Consider the following 23,270-nt stretch of genomic DNA (forward strand, 5'->3'; position numbering starts at 1 on the left):
TCATCTGAACCAGAGGGGTACCAATATCCTGGGGGAGGAAATTCGCTAAGGCTATTGGGGTGGGTTTAAACTAATCCAGCAGAGGGATGGGAACCAAAACTGTAGTTCGAGTATAGAAAAGGTTGTGAGAGTAGGGAGGTCCGAAATCAGGTTTCAGGGATGCAAGATGGCACTGGCAAGCAAGGAGTTGGTTTGAAGTGTGTTTACTCCAATGCCAGGAGCATCTGGAATAAGGTGGGTGAACTTGCAGCATGTGTTGGTACCTGGGACTTCGATGTTGTGGCCATTTCGGAGACATGGATAGAGCAGGGACAGGAATGTTTGTTGCAGGTTCCAGGATTTAGATGTTTCAGTAAGAACAGAGAAAATGGTAAAAGAGGGAGGTGTGTGGCATTGTTGGTCAAGGACAGTATTACAGTTGCAGAAAGGATGTTAGGGAACTTGTCAACTGAGGTAGTATGGGCTGAGGTTAGAAACAGGAAAGGAGAGATCACCCTGTTGGGAGTTTTCTGTAGGCCTCCAAATAGTTCCAGAGATGTAGAGGAAAGGATAGCAAAGATTATTCTCAATAGGAGTGAGAGAGATAGGGTAGTTGTCATGAGGGACTTCAACTTTCCAAATATTGTCTGGGAACACTATATCATGAGTACTATAGATGGGTCAGTTTTTGTCCAGTGTGTGCAGAAGGACTTCCTGACACAGTATGTAGACAGGAGAAAGTGAGGTCTGCAGATGCTGGAGATCAGAGCTGAAAATGTGTTGCTGGAAAAGCACAGCAGGTCAGGCAGCATCCAAGGAACAGGAAGAGCTTCCTGAAGAAGGACTTATGCCCGAAACGTCGAATTTCCTGTTCCTTGGATGCTGCCTGACCTGCTGCGCTTTTCCAGCAACACATTTTCAGCACAGCATGTAGACAGGCCAACAAGGGGCGAAGCCACATTAGATTTGGTACTGGGTAATGAGCCCGGCCAGGTTTTAGACTTGGAAGTAGGTGAGCACTTTGGTGATAGCGATCACAATTCTGTTACGGTTACTTTAGTGATAGAAAGGGATAGGTGTATACCACTGGGCAAGAGTTACAGCTGGGGGAAAGGCAATTATGATGCGATTAGGCAAGATTTAGGAAGCATAGGATGGGGAAGGAAACTGCAGGGGATGGGTGCATTAGAAATGTGGAGCTTATTCAAGGAAAAACTCTTGTGTGTCCTAGATACTTACGTACCTGTCAGGCAGGGAAGAAGCAGTAGAGCGCGGGAGCTGTGGTTTATGAAGAAAGTGGAATCTCTGGTCAAGAGGAAGAAGTAGTCTTATGTTAGGATGAGATGTGAAGGCTCCGGGCGCTTGAGGGTTACAAGGTAGCCAGGAAAGACCTCGAGAGAGCTCAGAAGAGCCAGGAGGAGACATGAGAAGTTGTTGGCAGATAGGATCAGGGTAAACCTTAAGGCTTTCTATAGGTATTTAAGGAATAAAAGAATGACAAGAGTAAGATTAGGGCCAATCAAGAATAGTAGTGGGAAGTTATGTGTGGAGTCAGAGGAGATAGGGGAAGCACTTAATGAATATTTTTAGACAGTATTCACTCTAGAAAACGACAATGTTGTCGAGGAGATTACTGAGATACAGGCGACGAGACTAGGTGGGATTGAGGTTCACAAGGAAGGGTTATTAGAAGTCCTGCAGAGTGTGAAAATAGATAAGTCCCCTGGGCCGGAATGGATTTATGCTAGGATCCTCTGGGAAGCCAGGGAGGAGATTGCCGAGCCGTTAGCATTGATCTTTAAATCGTCATTGTCTACAGAAATAGTGCCAGAAGACTGGAGGATAGCAAATATGGTTCCCCTGTTCAAGAAGGGGAGTAGAGGCAACCCAGGTAATTATAGACCAGTGAGCCTTACTTCAGTTGTTGGTAAATTGTTGGAAAAGGTTATAAGAAATAGGATTTATAATCATCTAGAAAAGAATAATTTGATTAGGGATTGTCAGCATGGTTTTGTGAAGGGTAGGTCGTGCCTCACAAACCTTATTGAGTTCTTTGAGAAGGTGACCAAACAGGTAGATGAGAGTAAACCAGTTGATGTGGTGTATATGGATTTCAGCAAGGCGTTCGGTAAGGTTCCCCACAGTAGGCTATTATAGTAATGGGATTGTGGGAGATATAGCAGTTTGGATCAGTAATTGGCTTGCTGAAAGATGACAGAGGCTGGTGGTTAATGGGAAATGTTCATCCTGGAATCCAGTTACCAGCGGTGTACCGCAAGGCAGTGTGTTGGGTCCACTGCTGTTCATCATTTTTATAAACGACCTGGATGAGGGCGTAGAAGGGTGGGTTAGTAAATTTGCAGACGACACTAAAGTCGGTGGAGTTGTGGATAGTGACAAAGGATGTCGTAAGTCACAGAGAGACATAGATAAGCTGCAGAGCTGGGCTGAGAGGTGGCAAATGGAGTTTGATGCGGACAAGTGTGAGGTGATCCACTTTGGTTGGAGTAACTGGAATGCAAAGTACTGGGCTAATGGTAAGATTCTTGGTAGTGTAGATGAGCAGAGAGATCTCGGTGTCCAGGTACACAGATCCTTGAAAGTTGCCACCCAGGTTGACAGGGTTGTTAAGAAGGCATACAGTGTTTTAGCTTTTATTAATAGAGGGATCGAGTTCCGGAACCATGAGGTTATGCTACAGCTGTACAAAACTCTGGTGTGGCCGCACTTGGAGTATTGTGTACAGTTCTGGTCACCCCATTATAAGAAGAATGTGGAAGCTTTGGAAAGGGTGCAGTGGAGATTTACTAGGATGTTGCCTGGTATGGAGGGAAGGTCTTACGAGGAAAGGCTGAGGAGCTTGAGGCTGTTTTCATTAGAGAGAAGAAGGTTGAGAGGTGAATTAATAGAGACATATAAGATAATCAGAGGGTTAGATAGGGTGGACAGGGAGAGCCTTTTCCCAAGTATGGTGACGGTGAGCACAAGGAGCCATAGCTTTAAATTGGGGAGTGATCGATATAGGACAGATGTCAGAGGTAGTTTCTTTACTCAGAGAGTAGTAAGGATATGAAATGCTTTGCTTGCAACGGTAGTAGATTCGCCAACTTTAAATACGTTTACGTCGCCATTGGACAAGCATATGGACGTACATGGAATAGTGTAGGTGGGATGGGCTTCAGATTGCTATGACAGGTGGGCTGAAGGGCCTGTACTGCGCTGTAATGTACTATGTTCTATGAAATTTGCTGAATCGAGCAACAGACCAAATACAAACACTACCCTCAACGAATTCCAGTCACAAAGACAAATGTAACCAGCTGAATGAATGTTGGTCTCATTGTGATGAGAGTACAAATTATATTCACACTAAGGAATGAATCTGGAATACTGTGATAGGTTTCTGACACCATATCTTGAAGATAACATTTACCTTGGAGCAGGTGCAATGCAGATCTGTCAGAATGATACCAGGGCCAAAAGGTTAAATTGAGGACAAGTTTCAGAGAGCATATTCACATTCACTGAGTGTAGGGGATAAAGGGAAACTTAAATATTTAAAAGAGTTGTTTATGATTTGTTAGGGTAAATAGAGAGCCTCAAATAAAAGAGCATCGACTGAGATCACACAGAGGTGGTGTCAGGAAACACTTCACAAAAAGATTAGTGGAAATCTACCCTCTAAAATGTTACTGAGCGGTAAGAATTCAATGATGTAAATATATTGGAGGGTGGGGGCTGAAGAAGATTAGTGATAGCAAGAGAAGGATTTGAAAACGTGAGAATTTTAAAATAATGGTGTTTCTTGTCCACATGTCACTCTCTATCAGGATGCTGAATACACAGTACTTGTCGTGATGCGAGACATGGGCAACAGAATTTTGGATGATGTGTACAGATGGTGGAAGGTGGACACCAGCCAGGAATGGATTTGAGAAGTCAGGCTTTCAGATAACAAAGGCAGTGACAACAGACTCTGTGTGTTTGTGGGGTTGGAGAAGTCGGGTGAGGGTGCAAATGTGGCACATCTCTGGCTGGGGAATGAGTTGTCGTATTCACAGATATTTGCCAGGCAAGAAGGATGGAATCAGAGTTGAAGGAATGAAGTTTGGTGTTGGAGTAAATATCTGCTTATCCACTATTGGATGTCATATGAGAAGTCTGATAATAAAAGTGGATAAATTGAGAGATGTGCTGGTGAAGTAGAATTAGGTGTCATCAGCAAACTTGTAAAAACTGAAGCTACACCTTTAAACAATACCGCCAAGTGGCGGCATGTAAGTCCTAAATAGGATGGGTCAATGATTAGGGATCACTGAAGCTAGAAGGATCAGAGAAAGCATTGCAAGCATAGATAGAGGTGACATCCCACCTGGACAATGGTGGAGAGGTTTTAGTGTGATCAATTATGCCAAAGGCTGCAGAAAAAGTAAAAGGGAAAGTTTACCTATATCACAGTCACATGACATTGTAAGGACTACGTGGATTTAGTATTCTAGAGGGCATGAAAGGATTGGGAAATAAACCAAAGAAAACTGAGTTCAGGCTAGGTCCAAGGAGATGCTACTTATGAGCCGATGGAAATGAAAGATTTTCTACAGAGGCATCTGAATGGATGATCTCAATCGTAGTGACAGAGGTCCATAAGCTCAGTTCGTCTATTTTGAAAAGTGAGGGTGTAGGGGACAGGAAAGTGAACTTTTAAAAAGTCAGCTCAAAGAAAAGACATTGAGCTTATCTTAGGATGATCATTGAATATTGAGCATTTGTTTCTTTATGCTGGAGAAATAATATTGTGTATTTGGGGAGGCTATTGGCATTGCCTCAAATGTTCTGAGCCCACCTCATCACCACAGCAGTTGACTAACCCTTGCGGTTTCTGGATAGCCCACCATCCAGTGTGGTCACACATACTGGTGCCTGACCAGCTGCTTTTAAACTACCTGATGGTGAGAATTCTACCTGGGTGGAACATGTTGCTGCATGGTGAATGAGAAATCTTTGCTCAGTTGCTGGTCTTGCCCTCAGTGTGTTTCCTTTCTTGTCTGAACCTGTTATTTCCTTGCTAGGGTCACTGTTTTAGGGCACTATGGATGGGTTTATCCTCTTGAGGAATTAGATTAGATTACTTACAGTGTGGAAACAGGCCCTTCGGCCCAACAAGTCCACACCGACCCGCCGAAGCGCAACCCACCCATACCCCTACATATATCCCTTACCTAACACTACGGGCAATTTAGCATGGCCAATTCACCTGACCCGCACATCTTTGGACTGTGGGAGGAAACCGGAGCACCTGGAGGAAACCCACACAGACACGGGGAGAATGTGCAAACTCCACACAGTTAGTCACCTGAGGCAGGAATTGAACCCGGGTCCCTGGCGCTGTGAGGCAGCAGTGCTAACCACTGTGCCACCATGCCGCCCTAAGGAAGGGGCACATGCCAATGAATTTCAAATAATGATCTTTCTGGTGTTCAGAGATGTGCATTTAAACCCTTCCCCTGTGCCTATCTCCACAGCCAGTACTATGATTTTTCTGAGAACACTGTTACTCTAATTCTAGCATCTTGTGCATGCTGTATATCCTTTACCCCACCATCAGCGGTCATGACTTAAGCTTTTTAGCTGTTAAGTTTTGTAATTCCCTCTCTCATCCTCATTCTTCAGGATGCTCTGTAAAACCTACCTAGATGCCCAAACTGTGGCAACGTTTGTGCGCAGCTTCAATGTTCATGGTTTTTAATTGGAAGGTGAAGTAGGTGAGTAAGTCGTGTTTTGTTATAGTGCAGCTTCCTTTACATCACTGATTCATTTTGGTTGTTTCTGTTTTCGCAGGTATCACTATTGATTGGAGAACCATTCTTCACCACCAGCCTCCTTCCCTGGCACAACCTTTATTTCTGGTATGCAAGGACATACCTTGCCAAGGTCCTGAGTAGTGAGTTGACTGTTTTGCCACAGTCTGCCATACTCTTAGTGATGGCTGTGGAGTTTGAGGTGAGTGAAAGAAAAGCAGTATCATGGTGTAAAGGGTATGGTCTGACACTAGAATTGGAGAAACACAAGAATAGAGTAGATAGACCATTCTGTGCCATGATTTAACTGTATCATAACTCCCAACTTCTCATGTTAGGCCTATATTCATTAACATCCTTTCCCAACGTATACTGAAGAAAGACATGTTTTGTTGACTTATTTTAATTTGCAGTCATCAGGGCAATTCATAAGAAATATCAATAAAAAAGAATAGCTAGCGTATATACCAAATGAGAGAAAATTGATTGGTTAACCAGTAGATTCTGGTATCCAGTCTATATCCAAATGCACTGGAAGGGTAAGATTTCTCAACTGTTTGAACAACCACAAATAAGATGCTGTCATCAAACTGAAAGAATGTTCTATCTATCATGTAAGCAAGTATGTGGAGTATGAATTTCAGTGCAGTTGTGATGCCAGGAATGAAGGCTGTATTTCACAAAGACTGTCAGAACATATCAAATAACATGACCCTTTGTTTGCAGCAAGTGAGAAACCTAACCAGTCTGAGGTAGCAAAATTCTTAACACAGTGTCCAATATTAGGTGTGATTCTACAATTGGACATTATCTGCTAAGTAATTCCGAGTGTGCAAATAATTATGTTTACAGCCAATGCATGGTTGTCATTTGGTCTTATAATGTGACATACTTGTCTATTGGAAGCTATGTATATTAATGCACAGGCACCTGTTCTTTTGAGACAAGAAGAACATATACCCGCTGCGCACATTTCAACTTAAGGTAGTCTTAACCATTTTCTGTTTGATCTCAGGAAATGCCATGACCGGTCAGAGTTAACGTGCCTGGTATAAAATTTAGATAAAAGTTTGCAGTTAACTATCCGTTATCTAATTGGTGCATTATCCTTGCAACGATACTACCAGTCAGAGTCCACTTGCCAACCAACTTGCATGCTCCACTCAACATAAGTGTTGGTCTCCCTTTACAGTGGTACTTCATCCAAATCATAGAATCCCTACAGCTTAATGGAAGCAGGCTATTAAGCCCAACAAATCCACACTGACCCTCCGAAGAGTAACCCATCCTGACCCATTGCCCTAACCTATTACTCTACATTTACATCTAACCCCCACATCCCTCAACACCATGGGCAATTTAGCATGGCCAATTCACCTAACCTACACATTTTTGGACTGTGGGAGGAAACCGGAGCACCCAGAGGAAACCCACACAGACGCGAGGAGAATGTGCAAACTCCAGGTAGCCAGTTGCCAGAGGCTGGCATCTAACCCAGGTCCCTTGCACTGTGAGGCAGCAGTGCTAACCACTGAGAGATTCTGATGAGCACAAGACACTGTGTTTTCTGTCAACAACACTCAAAGTTCTCTTCTACCAAAAGACCTTTTCTTAACAAATCTTATCCCCAGTTTTGAAATTTGTATTTGATCCACCCTCAACAACATTTTGGAGGATAGATTTCAACTAAGCTGTTTGTGAAGGAGTGTTTCCTGAAATTATCCTTGTGTGGTCTATGCTTATGCTCCTTTGTTGTAGACTGTTACTTTTACTATTTACCCTATCAAATCCTATAATTGTTTTGAACACTTGACTTAAGTCCCCGTATCCTCTATACTCATAGTCTGCTCTGTGCGACATGTCCTCAATTTAACATTTTGGTCCTGGTACCATTTTGATAGATCAGCATTGCACCTGTTCCAAGGTAAATGCAATCTTCCAAAGATATGCCAAAAACCTATCACAATTTTCCAGATTCAATCTGTTCATTGCTCTATGCAAATATAATTTGTGTCCTTATCATGATGTGAGACACTACCAACGTTCATTTAGCTATTTACATTTATTTTTGTGACTGGAATTCATGGAGGGCAGTGTTTATATTAGGTCTGTTACTTGATTCAGCAAATTTCAGAAACTAAAAACACCACAGTTATTTCATTTGAGTTTTGAAGTAGTTTCTGACCTTGCATAGTTCACCAGGCCAGTCCACTGCTTGCTCGCTCTCTCCTACCTCCAATTCTGAGACCACGGATTACTATGCTCCATGCATGTGATCTTGGAGTCAGGATCTGTCAATAGCCAGAATTACGATGATTGTTTTCAATCAACACCAGACAGGGTTTTTTTGCATATAAAGTATTTTTTAGAAAATATTTTAAATGCTGTGTATTTTTGTGGAACCAATGAAAAAATCCTATTTTGAGAAGGGATCTCTGGAGCTGGGAGAGAAGGAGAGACACTGGACTGACCACTGGCAGGGCAAGGCCAGCTAGAGAGAGAGAGAGAGAAATAGGTTCTCCGTGAGTTACTTGGGACCAGCTGGGCTACTTGGTGGGACGTTGGGGCAATGTTGTTAAATAGCTTTATTAGATCTTTTGCAGGGTGAAACCATGCTGTGGCATAGCCAATATGTTTATGCCTTCGCCAGTGAACATATCATATGTGTCCAATGATAGAATGTTATAATCCTTGTCCTTATTTTCATACAAATCTGAAATTTGATATTGTAACCAGAAGCCCCCTCAGTGTCCTCAAGGGGAGACAGCACATCATGTGGCATAGTACTGGAGTGTTGCAGTAAGTCTGTAGGTTTCTAGGTTTGGGAGAGGATATCAATCAAGAGTGGGATGATCACAATCCTGTGATCATACATGTGTCAGTGTTGGTTGGGAAGTAAATGTTGGTGTTCTCAGTATCAGGGTGGAAGAAGCCCGATCCAGTACCATTGCTAAGCACTTAACAAGAAGGACAGTAAAGCTCAATTGTTAACTTTATTTCTACCATTATATTCTGTGTTTTGGTTTAGTTTAGGTGTTACAAAGTGGCACCTGAGAGTGGTGACATTATACAGTGCTTTTCACTGTATTTGTGACAAATACACCTAACATGTACATGAATAAATTGAGTCCTCTTGTTTGATTTCATGGGTTGCGAAACTAGCTCATATTCATTATCAAGTTTGTTGAGTAAGGTAGTGGGCAGCAAATAGCAATATCTCTGAAACAACATTCCGGAAACTTGGTTTGAAGTATGTGGGTGGGTGTTTATTTTAAGTACACGGTCCCTTTTAATTTTTTTTGATGCAGCAATTTAAAGAGGCTAAATTATGACCACCCTGTGTGGGAACTGGCGCAGCCTTGTGACTTGGAGCATTACTATGGAACTGCATCCCAGTAGTGTAGGATTCCAAGACAGTATTGGACACATGTCAGTTCATTCTCCTTCTACCATGATGCTTGTCTCATGATTCAGTGGCAATGCATAGGGCTCTTGTTCTGCAGTGGTAGTGTCCCTACCTTTGGGCCAGGAGGTCTGGGTTCAAACCACACTTGCTCCAGAGGTGTGTTGTAATATGTGTGAACAGGTTGTTTAAAAATATCTACAGTGATATTCCTGATAAACTATTCCTGATGAAGGGCTTTTGCCCGAAATGTCGATTTTCCTGCTCCTCGGATGCTGCCTGACCTGCTGTACTTTTTCAGCACCACTCTAATCTAGGGTGGTGAAGAAGGCATTTAGTATAGTGGCCTTCATCGGACGATGCATTGCGTATAAGAGTTGAGATATTACGTTACAGTTGTATAAGTTGTTGGTGAGGCCGCACATGGAGTATTGTGTACAGTTTTGGTCACCCTGTTATAGGAAAGAGTGCAAAAGGTGAGGGGAAAAATTTAACAAGGACCTGAGAGGCAACTTCATCACTCAGAGTGATACAGAGATGGAATGGGCTGCCAGAGAAAGTGGTTGAGGCAGGTACAATAGCAGCATTTAAAAAATGTTTGAATAGGTAAATGGATGGGAAAGGTTTAGAGGGATATGGACCAAATGCGGGCAGTTGGAACTAGCTGAGTTGGCACCATGTTACTTGAGTAGAAACAATGTGCAAAGGTACTTTGATTCTGTGCATTTTCACTTGACGCAGAGAAAGTTTATAATTTGTGCAGTGGAAAATGTGAATTATTTTATATTTACTTCAATCGTTTGCATATCTTAATATCTTATTTTTGGATAAGCAACCAGCGCAATCTATTTAAACTGATCCCATTTACTCTTTATCTCTGTAGAACCTCTGGCGTATCCGTGCTCCCTGTGGAGTATGTGAAGGCTTTAACGTCAGCCTTATGGACGAGATGATCCAGGTGAGAGATTGTTTTCTAATGCATAGACCTTGAACCGTTTGTACAACAGGCTGCACCCATAACTGGCCACCACTGCTTTCTTAGTCTAGTCAGTTGAACGTTTCAGCTGCAAGGATGCTGCTGTGAAATGCAGTGTTGATGTAGTGTCCAAAGATTGGGGGATTCAGTACATGGTAAGATATTAATACTTGGCTGTACATTGTGTGGGAGTATCTAAAAGGAAAGCCAGTGGTGTGATCTGGGAGAAAGTCTAAATATTTGGAACAGTTATATTGCCTAGGATTTTCTTGAGACAGAGGAGAAAAAAAAGAGATAATAATCTTTCAGATCTCGCAGCATATGATGCTTGGCTGTCTGGGAAATATTTTCTGGGCCTTGAAAACCTCATGAGGTCTTGCATTGATTTTCAGCAGATATCAATCTTCATATATAACTGTATATCTTTAGAAACTGTCTTAACGTGGGCTTTTTGATCAGAAAATTCTGAGCCTGTGTGCTTGTCAAAAAGTGATAAAACCTTCAGTCATTGAGATACTTAAAAAGTACCAATTAAATTTCACATTCTTTTAGGCAGTATTTTTGTTCAGTATGCACTTGAGTTATGGAGAAAAGGTAGCAAGAAGTTAGACCATCAGAGAGGATTAGCTTTAAATGCCAAGAAAATGGTTTACCAGGAGACATGTATTCAGTTTTGCACTCTGTGAATAGATTAATTTGTTGACATTTTCTCAGTTCATGTCTCCATAAAATGCAAAATTGTTCAAACGTGTAGATACAGGCAGGATGTTTTCTTTGACTGGTAGTCCAGAACATTTAGGACTGATAAGATGAGAAATCTCTTCACTCAATGGTGAGTCTTTGGGATTCAGAGGACTGTGAGAGCTCACTTATTGACTGTGTTCAAGACTGAGATTGATTAAATTTCTAGATAGTTGTTTTGTAGTACAGGATACAGGAATTGAATATTGCTGAAAAGAGGCATATTTTGTTACAGCTTTTCGGGACATTCTGCAATATTACAAATTCAAGGGAAAAGCAACATTTATACTGCATGAGAGGAGAGTGCTGAATGATTGATAAGTTGACTGTGGTTGGTGGAAACGCCACCATTGAAAATGCACTCATTAATGCTAATTAATGCCTCTACCCATTAGATCCACTTGCCATCCAACCATCCTTATGCATTATAAATGTTGATTTTGCTCTTGTATTCTTTGAAAACCTTCTGATGAATGCAAAGTTAAAAGCTTTTTAGATATTAAATGCTGATCATAGTTCGTGGAAGCCCTACAGTGTAGAAGCAGACCGTTCAGCCCATCGCGTCCACACTGTCCCTCCCAAGAGCATTCTAACCAGACCCACTCCTCCCCTGTAACCCTGCATTCACCATGGCTAATCCACCTAGCCTGCACATCTTTGGAATTTGGAGGCCACCCACGCTGACATGGGGAGTATGTGCAAAGTCTGCACAGACAGTCGTCCAAGAGTGGAATCAAACCCGGATCCCTGGCACTGTGAGGCAGCAGTGCTAACCACTGAATCACCGTGCCACACCTATGATATAAGAAAAGTGTGGGAAAATGGTTGAGAGGGATGATCTGGTTGAATAGAAGAGCAGGTTTGAAAGGCTGAATAGTCTTTCCCTCCTATTTCCAATCCTCCTGTGCTCCTACATTACTGAAACTCTTGAAATATTTGCATTTATCCAGCATCCATTATGACATTTAAATGTCCCAAAGCACCTCATTGCTAATGGAATGCTGGTGATCAAAAAATGTAATCACTGTTGTAATGTAGGAACTGCCACAGCCATTCTACAAAGCAATGTGATAATGAGCAGGTAATCTGTTTTAATGATCGTGATTGATGGTTCATTGTTGACCAGGTGACCGGGGAGAATTCTAGTCCTCTTCAAATAGTAGAGAGAGTGTTTTAATGTTCACCTGAGTACGTAGATAGGGTGGCATTCCTTCAGTACACCTCTGAAGTGTCAACCTAAATTGTCTTGAGGCACTGGATTGGGATTTGAACCTTCTGACACAGGCAGCTGCACTACTTTCGAACCATTGCTGACTCTTACCAACAGTGTATGCATTTAACTTCATGTATGTTGGACATGTTCAGCCACAACTTTATCTTGGTTTTTTAAAGTTGGAATGTCGATAGCTGTTTCAAATTCACTCATTCCACACATGGGCCCCCACTTACATTCTTTACATGTCAGTGTTCCTCTCATTTCTCTTGTGCCATTGTTTTGCAGAATTCATTGAATTTCCGTGAATGTCAGGAGGCTGAACCCCACCCACTTTGGGAATACCCGTGTCGGGCACTCAGTGACCCTTGCCAGGTCCTCCACTTTGATTTTCGCCAGGAGGTACCAGAGCAGCCAATTTACTCCACAGGATCACTGAAGCTATTGAGGTATATTTCCTGCAGCTAATATTAAACAGGAAAGAATTGAAATGATTTTTGGTAGGGAGATGCTTGGGGTATATGAGAGAGAGGCACATATTTAAATCTCTCTGCAGTCAAAATAACTTATTGTCATGAATTCTGTATTAATTTATCAATATCTGTTTAGATGATTTGGTTAAATTAAAGTCTTGTGTTTAATCCCTGAGCTCTAGATGAGCCCTTCATTGTTAAATTGTGATTTATTATTACCATTTTCCTAATGAAGGGGTCCTGGTGAAGGGCTTTTGCCCGAAAAGTCGATTTTCCTGCTCCTCGGATGCTGCCTGGCCTGCTGTGCTTTTCCAGCACCACTTTGGTTTCCAGAATCTGCAGTCCTTGTTTTTATTACCTGACCATTTTCCTAACCTGTCTTTAGTTACTGTGTTGTTGGTTTGTGTGACCGTCTTACTGGTTACAGAGGTAACTGGTTGCTATTGGATACTGATTCACAACTAACAAGATTCTAGGTCCACAAGCCAGGAAGAACATCTGCGGACCTATAGTTGCTCTCAAAGTTCAAATAATTTGTTTCTGCCCTGGTGGAGGTGGACAATTGCTATGTTTTTGTCCTAGTTTTCTGTCTGTCAATTCATTGTCTGTCTGTTAGTTATCAGTCAATTGCAGAGGGCTTTGTCTCTTGGTTTCATTAGTCTTTGTCTATCAGAATCATGTGGTGCTGCATTGTACATCTCAGCTATTTGTTAGCTATTCATTTAGTCCTATGTTGAATTTCTCAAGTGTATTTTTCTCTTATTCACCGGTGCGTTTTCTCTGTACAGTCAGTGAAATAGTTCACATTGAAGCTGTCTGTTCACCTTCCCTTTGCTACCCTGCAGCCCCATGCTCCCCTGTTCTTCTGCGGTTGGTGATGAACTAATGTTCTATTTATTGTATACACTAGAAATTTAACTTGTAATATTTCTGATTTTAATTGTTGTAAAATGGTGAATTTTCTAGATCAGGCATTTGCCATGGAGTGGTGCTTTGGATGGACTATTCCTTAAATGAAGACATCAGCATCAGCACAGGGTTAACCAAACCCTACTCTCACACGGTAATCCTTTGTTTGTTTCACAGTGAGTTGAGCACAGCAAGTCATGGGGATCAGGTGCTCAGTTAGGAAGCAAACTTCTTTTGCAATCAATTTGACCAATGAGGGAATGGAATAGAAATGGGATAGTGACACTGTTATACTGATGTATTGGAGCATCGATGATTGTGCAGGGGAAAGCAAGTTAATTTGCTGAGTTTGGAGACTCCATAGAGATCAAAACTGATTGCCAAGCCTTCCAGTTAATGCCTCCCCAGATGCTGCTCACTGTGCTCCATGTGGTTGTAGCTGTGAAATAGTGTACTAGTGGCCTTAAAACTTTTAACAGCCAGTGACATTGTACAACAGAAAGGTTATGATAAAGGAAGAGGGGGGAGATAAGGGCAGAGGGGGACCTGCAGCAGGAAATTTAAATTCTGATGACCCATGCTACTGGAGGCATAGCTTGTAGCAGATGCGTTTAATAGCAGGAAACCGTCCAGTTATTCCAGGAGGATTTGATTGTGACTGGTGCAGACAGTGAGTCAGCCCTTGGGTTGTCAGCGGTGTGGGGAGTTGGACATATCTTCAGTTGCCGATACTCTTAAGTTTTGTGACTTCCTTCCTACACTTCTCTGCCTATCTCATTTTCCTCCTTTAAGGTTCGTGTTAAAGCTTGCTCCTTTGACTAAGCTTTGGTCATCTGCTCTGCTATCTTTTTGACTTGTTTAATATTTTTTATATTATATTATATTGAGGTACTTTGTTAAAGGTGCTGTAAGAACGTATGTTGTGATCATTCCTGAACTACTACTGTTATGCCGTTGACAGGGTGACTGTAACTGGAACCCACACTGCAAGCAAGGTGTCTACTTCCTTAGTTCAGTGACGAATCCCAAAAGCTCAACAGATGGACTGAATTCAGTAGCTTACAATGTGACCTTTCACCCAGAGAGTGGTGAGCTAGCCATGGATTTCAGGTTGGCCCCATGACCAGCCAAAGCTTTATGGAGGAAGAGAGAGAATGCACCTTTGTCTCTGGGTGATGTCAGTAACTGCTACAGGAAAACTGAATGCCTGAAACTAGACGCAAATATTGCTCTTGGGAATCCTTTGGACACTCAGAAAACAAAAAGTTTTGTTTCATCCTGTTTCTTCTGACATTGAATTTTTGGTACAAGCAAAATTGGTTATTTAATCATTGCACTCAACATCAAAGCAGTGTAGAATTAGCTGTGATAAGGAAAAGAGGCAAGAGTTGAGTACACTGCTTGGCTCAGTCAGCATTTTCAACATGGTCAGGGGGTTCTAGCTTCACTCCAGGAAAGAACATGCAATCTAAGTTGACACTGCAGTGTAGTACAGAGCTAATGCTGTGTTGTGTATTTGCACAGAGCAATAAACGAATCTGGAGATTTTTCCTAGTTCTACAGTTTTAGAGTAATCCTCTTTCATTACATAGGGGACTACACTACTTTATTTAAATTTCAGGCTTGTTTTTGAATCATTTACCTTGATTCAGAGTTAAGTACCTGTGCAGACTTTGCAGCATGTCATACAAGCTGATACTCTGCTGTATTGAGAACATGCTGCATTGCTAGATGTTTTTGGTAAACTGATACATAACAGACCCTATGGAGAAATCTTCCTGTGCACTTGGCTGCCAGGCTTATCTTTGTGGCAGTGGTGATTGTCAATACACACATCAGTGTGTGAAATATTTGGGGAACAGGAGGAACTGTTATGTAGCGATTGTTTTTCTTTCCATACTGGATATTTAAGGACGTTCGTCTTCCACTGGATGTGACTGAAGATTGAATGTCAGTTTACTGGAGGGAGGATGGTGATGTCAATCACTATGTTGTATTGTCCATTACCACTGTTAGGACATCTGACCCTGGTTAAAGGAAGTAAGTAAATTGTTTCTGTGCGGTCCCTTAGCAATGTGCTTTACCTCATGGCCCTGCACCTCATCTAGAACAAGCTGGCTTATCACAAAAGGCACTACTAATGCCTTGTGCTCCATTGTTGAGTGTAATCCTGGACTGTTCTAGTAGCCATGGTTAGTATAAACCCAATGAGTTATGCTGGCTCTATGTGACTTAGCTTTTTGTTCAGTCAGTCTTGCTGGAGTTTATTTAATAAGTGTCACGAACTGTGTGGAATGTATTTGGTTCAGTTGTCTTGTTTGAGATTATGTGCAGGTGCCATAGACTTGCATGAGCTATGATTTTGCTGTCCTAAATGCTTTTAGAATGTACTAATCACAGACTTGGATTCTGCTGTTTGTAAACCACATGCTGATAAAATAAAATGAGCAGGCTCCATCTGGTGGCAGTTTCATTCTCTTGCACTGGTCCTATTAGATAATGGTCTGCTTCACACTGCATATGCAGTGACCTGTGCTGGAATATGTGTGGCATGGGGAATATTGTGTCCCCTGGGATGCCCTGAGGTTGAGGGAAGTCCCTGCAGTCTCAACTAACATGCTAGAGGAGGTTACTACACTTCAGGAGAGAAGAGACATATATAACCCTGTCAGATAGTTTGACAAACTACCGTCAGTGAGTTTCAGCTCTATTATCTTCCACAAATCTAGCCCACTGATGACATGTACACCATTGATCTCACTGACTTCAGATTTTAAATCCCATATCAACACAGTATTGCAGAGGGGGCTGCTGTTTCTCACCACAGGTGTATCAACCAATGCATAAAACTGAAAGCTGCAGACACTATGTTGTTAAGGAACTTGGTCTGCACACAGCATAGATTAGATTGCCACTGGAAAATGGGGTTGTTCCAACTAATTTCTCTTACAAATGGAGTATGCATGTCCTCATGCTTAATGTATATGTTTATTAAAATTGAACTTGATTAGATAAATTCATGATTGATTATTGCTCTAAATTAACATCTGCCCAAAAGAAAGTTATCATACTTGGCTCTACAGTTTCTAATGTGGATTACTGTTTGTGATAAATATGGTCTTTAAGGATGGGGAATAAATACTGACCTTGTCCAACATGCTCAAGTCCCAAAAATCAATGTATATCAAAATATATATATTTAGAAAGAAAATGACCCACATGTCCCTTCTCACTCAACTTCACACACTTACTGTCAGTTTGGTTCCTTTGCTAGTTTCATTACTGGACATGTAATGGCAAAAGGTGTTGAAGAAAAAGGACTGCTGACACTGAGTCGTGGCTAACAATTGTGCTTCTCTTTACTGGTAAAACAGGTTGAATACACTTGGAAAAGATCGTGACAGATTACAAAAAGAATATTAAAACTATTTATTAGATTCTAGTGAAAGCAGAAGAGAGGAGGAAAGTTACAAAAGTGTAATCTGGAGAGAGTAGAAAATAGCGCAGTACGAGGTCAGATTGGAACTGTGTTCTACAAAGAGGGCCCCCTGTGTCATTGTTAACCTGAGGATCATTCCTCTCTTGGGAGATGTCAGGGGAGGGGCTTCTTGTGTAAATTGTGTAAGAAATAGATCATCAGAATTAATGAAGAGAGTTGCTACTTTACTCTCCTTTCCTGTTTCCACTGCAAATGTTCATCTTTTAGTCATCAGTTAGGATAAGGACTCTATCATGCTTCTCTCTTAATATAAACAGACTCACTTCCGCATCCCACCCCTCCATTTGTATATCATTCTGTCTGGAACCTAGAACTGTTTGCCATCATTACCAGCAATCCACAGTCTAAACACATCACCCTTTCAGATAGGATGAGCTGCTGTCTGTAATTCCACAATTTCTTTCTTCACTTGCTTCCCTATTCCATGCTACATGAAGTTAACAGAGAGTTCACCCAATGTTTCATTGAATAATGGAACAGGCACTAGGCTGCTCCTATGTGTCTATTCATTGCTTTAGCTAGGCTGCAGAAGAGTGCTGGAAAATATAATATGTTCAATTTTTTTTGATTTTGAGAGAATCTTTAAGTTTTGCCTTAAGAATACAAACAATCCATCAAATTGAGTCAGAACCTTTGTTTCAGACAATATGTCAAGATTGTATTTCAAGAAGAAAAGACAAATTTCTTTTGTGGAAAAAGATTTCAAATGTGCCATTGTGATCCACCTTCCATTAATTGTGAGGGCCATAGGATCTCATAGAATCGCTTGGCTTTACCTTACCTCCTACAGAACGTTGGAACTCAAGAAAAATGATACAGGCATTCACACCAACATATTGTGAATTCTGGACTACATCTGGCACAATCCTGAAAATATTCATAAGAATTAGTTGTAACAATTGGTTTGATAATTATTTGAAATGCTCCTATTTGCACATGATCCCAATTCATTCTTGAAAGCTACAATTGAATCTGCCTCCAGTATGCTCTTGGGCAGTGAATGCATTCCAGGTTCCAACCACTCATTGCATAAAAAGCACTATTCTCCACGTCTGTCATTGTAGGAATATATTGATGTATGATTTTAGTTGCTTAAAGTACCCCTGGACTGTTTAGCAAGTAATTGTCATGAGTGTGTTCACCTGTAGTCTGATCAATCCTGATAAAGTTGAGGATAAATTACCTGATGACGTTAACTCCTTGATTGCTATTATGTACAAGTCTTCAGGCGGATCATTCCTTCTTGATGACTTCAGTGGAAGATTTGATGCAAATCTCCTGGGTGGGAATGGATCATCTGAGAAAAGGGGGTTCACAATTTTCTTTTTGAAGATGTGTGCTAAAAATTAGCTTTTAATCAACATTTTTCACCTTATTAATTTCAAAAGATCTCTTAGATGCACCCTCATTTTATTCATTGGCATCTAACTGACTGATTGTATCCATCACCAGACAGAGGGATAGGAGATGGTATGTCAACAATAAAAAAAATCCTCATGTCACCATTGCATCTTTTGCCTGTCACCATAAATCTCTATCCTCAGACTCTTAATCCTTCCAGTAAAGGAGCGTTATCTCCCAGTCAACTTTGTCCAGACCCCTCATGATATCTCTTAACCTTTGCTTTTCTCAGGAGAACAGCCCTCCCCCAGCCTCCAATCTATCCATGTAACAAAAAATCGTTGTTGTTGAGACCATTCTTTGTATATGTTCTCCACTCTAGTATTGGGCCTCTGGGGAACCTAGGGTGGGGGAGGGGGGAGGGTGGGTGGATCTGGAATTAAGTTTGAAGCGTGACTATGAAAGATAAACACCAAAACCTGCCCAGCATTCCCCAGAGTTTACTGTGCCACAGGTAGTACTCTTGTTACTTGTTCAGCATCTTGCATAGCTGGTCACAAGATGTACAGGCTGTAACAGTTCTGACATTGTCAGATCAGGATAATCTGTTGTTGAATATTTTAAAACTGAGGCCTCTTATCCTCTCTGGCAGATGTAAAAGATCCCACAAAGAGGAGCATGGGTGTGCTCCACATCTTGGCCAATGTGTTTCAACGAAAATTACAAAAATTGATTATTTTAACATTATTGCCTTATTTGTGGGATATTGCTTGCATTAACTTTGGACCGTACTGATGTCCGGAATGGCTTTATATCAATGCAAGATTTTCTCTATGAATAATATGTACATAGGGTTCCTAGTGTTGGAGATTCAAAGCTATAAACAATTGAGGAAAGCAGATGAAACCAATATAGGTTGCAAGAGGATTGAGTTCTACAAGTCTGAAGATTGTTGGAGGAAGGAAAGTTGAAAGGGAGGAGTCATATCACATTGGAGTCCTGGAACACAGTCAGTGAAGAAAAGACGGCACCATAATATCTTGCTGATTTACAGACAAATAAAGAACGCTTAACAGCTGGTGAAGCAGTTGGTGCTGAGTCCCAGGGAGTGTGTTTTCCTTCAGGAGGCCAATGTGCCAGATGCTCACCTCAAGCTGTTTCTTGGGAACTGAACTACAGGACAAGCTGCTGATATGGCTGAGATTGACATTTAACAGAATTGTGTCTGTTCAGCAGGTCTCTCTCTCTCACAGAGCTACTTGTGGATAATGATGGGGAAACCATTTCCAGCACTCCATTAGTTCTTTAATTCCGGTTAATTCCAGTTAAAGGAGCTGTTCACAGCCTTTAAGGCAGTGAGGGCTCAATCAGTAAATACCACACCGATTCTGTACCTTCTTGGCAAACCAGTCCTATACAATAGACATGCTTCACCCCACAAAGACTTATTGTCCAGGTAAGATAAGAAACTGTTTATGGTAATGTTGAAGGGCATTTGAAGGTAGCATTTCTTTGGATCAAACAATCCACCCGTCAGTGCTACAGAATGCAGTCCATTTATAGTGGAGTGCTATGGCAGGAAACTCCGCAACCGTAACCCCTCAACCAAGTGGTGAATTAATTGACCTGAAACTGGATGAACTGCCTAATATAAAGGGTGTCAGATTTTTCATTTATTTTTCTCTGGAATCAATAGTTGACACAGATTTCACAAAGCTATGGAAACTTGAGAAACCCATGGTGCATTGCTGCTATGTTGGGGTTGACACATTGGCAATTGGATCCTTCCTGTAATACAGGAACAGTACCAGTAAGCTTTAAGCTTCAATCATTTCAGTTTTTGTTTGTTGACTGGTTCAAAGTTTATTACCTATACCTAATTGTCTTTGAGAAGGTGATAGTAAGAGCCTTCTCCCTGAATCACTACAATCTTTGGGTTACAGATGCACTTACAGTGCTATGAAGGAGAGTGTTCTAGGATTTTGATCCAGTGATGGTGAAGAAACAGCTATATAGTTCTAAGTCAAGGTGGTTTGAGGTTTGAGGGGAACTTGCAGGTATTGGTGTTGCAGCATCTACTCCATTTGTCCTTCTAGGTGGTGAACCTGTGGTTTGAAAGATGGTGTCAAAAGAGCTTCAGTAAATTGCTGTATTGTATCTTGAGGATGATACATATTGCTGCCACTGTGCGTCAGTGGTGGAGGGAATTAATGTTGAAAATGATGGATGTGTTTTCAATCATCAGCTGCTTGGTCCTGGATAGTGTAAAGTTTCTTGAGTGCTGTTGGAGCTGCATTCATCCAGGCAAGTGGAGAGTACACCATCACACTGCTGAGTTGTGCCTTGTCAATGATGGACAGGCTTCATGGAGACAGGAGCCATTACCACAGAATTGGCTGGAATGCTGGATTACTGGTCCAATGACATGATCAGTACACCACTGACTTAGTCATAGAGATGTACAGCATGGAAGCAGACCCTTTGGTCCAACCCGTCCATGCCGACCAGATATCCTAACCCAATATAGTCCCACCTACCAGCTGTCAGCCCATATCCCTCCAAACCCTTCCTATTCATATACCCATCCAAATGCCTCTTAAGTGTTGCAATTGTACCAGCCTCCACCATTTCCTCTGGCAGCTCATTCCATACACGTATCACCCTCTGCATGAAAAAGTTGCCCCTTCGGTCTCTCTTATATCTTTACCCTCTCACCCTAAACCTATGCCCTCTATTTCTGGACTCCCCAACCCCAGGGAAAAGACTTTGCCTATTTACTCTATTCATGCCCCTCATAATTTTGTAAACTTCTATAAGGTCACCCCATAGCCTCCGACACTCCAGGGAAAACAGCCCCAGCCTGTTCAGCCTCTCCCCATAGCTCAAATACTCCAACCCTGGCAACATACTTGTAAGTCTTTCCTCAATCCTTTCAAGTTTCACAACATCTTTCCGATAGGAAGGAGACCAGAATTGCACACAATATTCCAACATTGGCCTAACCAATGTCCTGTATAGCTGCAACATGACTTCCCAACTCCTGTACTCAATACTCAGACCAATAAAGGAAAGCATACCAAACGCCACCTTCACTATCCTATCTACCTGCGACTCGACTTTCAAGGAGCTATGAACCCGCACTCCAAGGTCTCTTTGTTCAGCAACACTCTAGGACTTACCATTAGGTGTGTAAGTCCTGCTAAGATCTACTTTCCCAAAATGCAGCACCTTGCATTTCTCTGAATTAAACTCCATCTGGTCAAGATCCTGTTGTAATCTGAAGTAACCCTCTTCGCTGTACCTCTTATGCTCGCATCCAAATCTTTTTATATAAATGACAAAAAGTAGAGGACATAGCACTGACCTTTGTGGCACTGGTCACAGGCCTCCAGTCTGAAAAGCAAACCTCCACCACCATCCTGTCTTCCACCTTTGAGCCAGTTCTGTATCCAAATGGCTAGTTCTCCCTGTATTCTGTGAGATCTAACCTTGCTAATCAGTCTCCCATGGGGAACCTTGTTGAATGTCTAACTAAAGTCCATATAGATCACATCTACCGCTCTGCCCTCATCAATCCTCTTTGAGTTTTTTTTGAGGAAGTAACAATCAAGTTTGTGAGACATGATTTCCCACGCACAAAACCATGCTGACTATCCCTAATCAGTCCTTGCCTTTCCAAATACACAACTTCTTAGACAAATGTTGTCTTTGATGTCAGCCAGTCAATCTCTCCTTGTTTCTGATGTTCAGCACTTTTGTCCCAATGTTTGAACTAAGGATATAATAAGGTCTGGAGCTAAGGGACCTTTAGGGACCCAAAATTGTCAAAGAGTAGATTATTGTAGTACAAGTGTCACTTGACTGATGGGTCTGCAATTGGCTTGATTGGATTTTTGCTATTTCTTTGTGAACAGGACATACCAGAAAAGTTTTCCAAATTGTAGTGTAGCTGCAAGTGTTGTAGCTGTAACTCTAGTGTTAGAGTAACATCTAATTCTGAAACACAAGTCTTCAGCGTTGTTATCAGAATGTTGCCAGAGCCCAAAGCCTTTACAATATCCAGTGCCTTGATCTCAAGTCGATTGAATTGATTGACGAATAGCATTTGTGAAGCTGGATCCTCAAGAGGAGGCTAAGATGGATCACTCACATGGAATTTGTGGCTAAAGATTTCTGCGAGTCCTTCAGCCTTTGCTTTTGTACTGATGTGTTGGTCTACCCCCTCACTGAGCGTGGGGATTTTTGTGGAGTCGCTGCTCCAGTCATTCAACTTTCTACTACCATTCTACATAGGGCAAAACTACAGAGGGTTTGAGCTGTTTTCTGCACAAGGACTAACAATACTCCCCCACCCTCCCAAAGCCTTTTAGGGATGTTTCATTATTTTCAATGTTGCTACAACCAACGTGCGCGCGCACACACAATTGTGTTTATGTTTGGATTGTTGTACAATGTTATTACTTTACAGAGGCCTAGTATTGACCACAAGAAAGTGTTTTCTGGTGCAATGTCTGTGTCTTAGTGTGAGTCAAAGGGCATTACATAGCTCTCAGAGGTTACATGAAGGCGGAAGAATAAGGAGAAGAATAATTAAAATGCCCATCTGACAAAGTATTATGCATGTCATGTGAGCTGTATTGTAATTTGGATGTTTGACTGACTTTGGATAGGGTTGGAAGTGTTAACTGTATATCCATCAGATAGTATGGCCCATCATTACTGGCATACCCCTCACACAGGGTCATCCTCCCAAGAAGGGGTTGTATTCACTTTGGACAATGTTGGCAATGCTCTTTGTCATAGCCCTCACTCCCTTAACTGCTGATAGATCAAGGATTCAATTCTTGACAAGTGAAAGACATGGCTTAAAATTAAGTTGCAAAAGTTTGCACTAAACACTCAGCACTGCAAATGGGCGATGGTGATAGAAGTGGGATT

General features: G+C 41.7%; 1 protein-coding gene across 2 annotated transcripts in view; it reads left to right on the top strand.

The window, feature by feature from the left end:
- The window catches only part of prmt7 (protein arginine methyltransferase 7), a 51,301-nt gene extending 35,352 nt beyond the window's left edge, over positions 1-15,949 (top strand). For both annotated transcript variants that reach the window (XM_060838217.1, XM_060838218.1), the window contains 5 exons: positions 5,818-5,979; positions 10,064-10,138; positions 12,399-12,559; positions 13,550-13,646; positions 14,454-15,949. In XM_060838217.1, coding sequence (XP_060694200.1) covers positions 5,818-5,979; positions 10,064-10,138; positions 12,399-12,559; positions 13,550-13,646; positions 14,454-14,615 — 657 coding nt within the window. In that variant the 3' untranslated portion in view covers positions 14,616-15,949. The remainder of the gene's footprint in view (positions 1-5,817; positions 5,980-10,063; positions 10,139-12,398; positions 12,560-13,549; positions 13,647-14,453) is intronic.
- The last annotated feature ends 7,321 nt before the right edge of the window (positions 15,950-23,270 follow it).

This window comes from Hemiscyllium ocellatum, chromosome 17 (assembly GCF_020745735.1).
Source record: "Hemiscyllium ocellatum isolate sHemOce1 chromosome 17, sHemOce1.pat.X.cur, whole genome shotgun sequence".
Classification (NCBI taxonomy): domain Eukaryota; kingdom Metazoa; phylum Chordata; class Chondrichthyes; order Orectolobiformes; family Hemiscylliidae; genus Hemiscyllium; species Hemiscyllium ocellatum.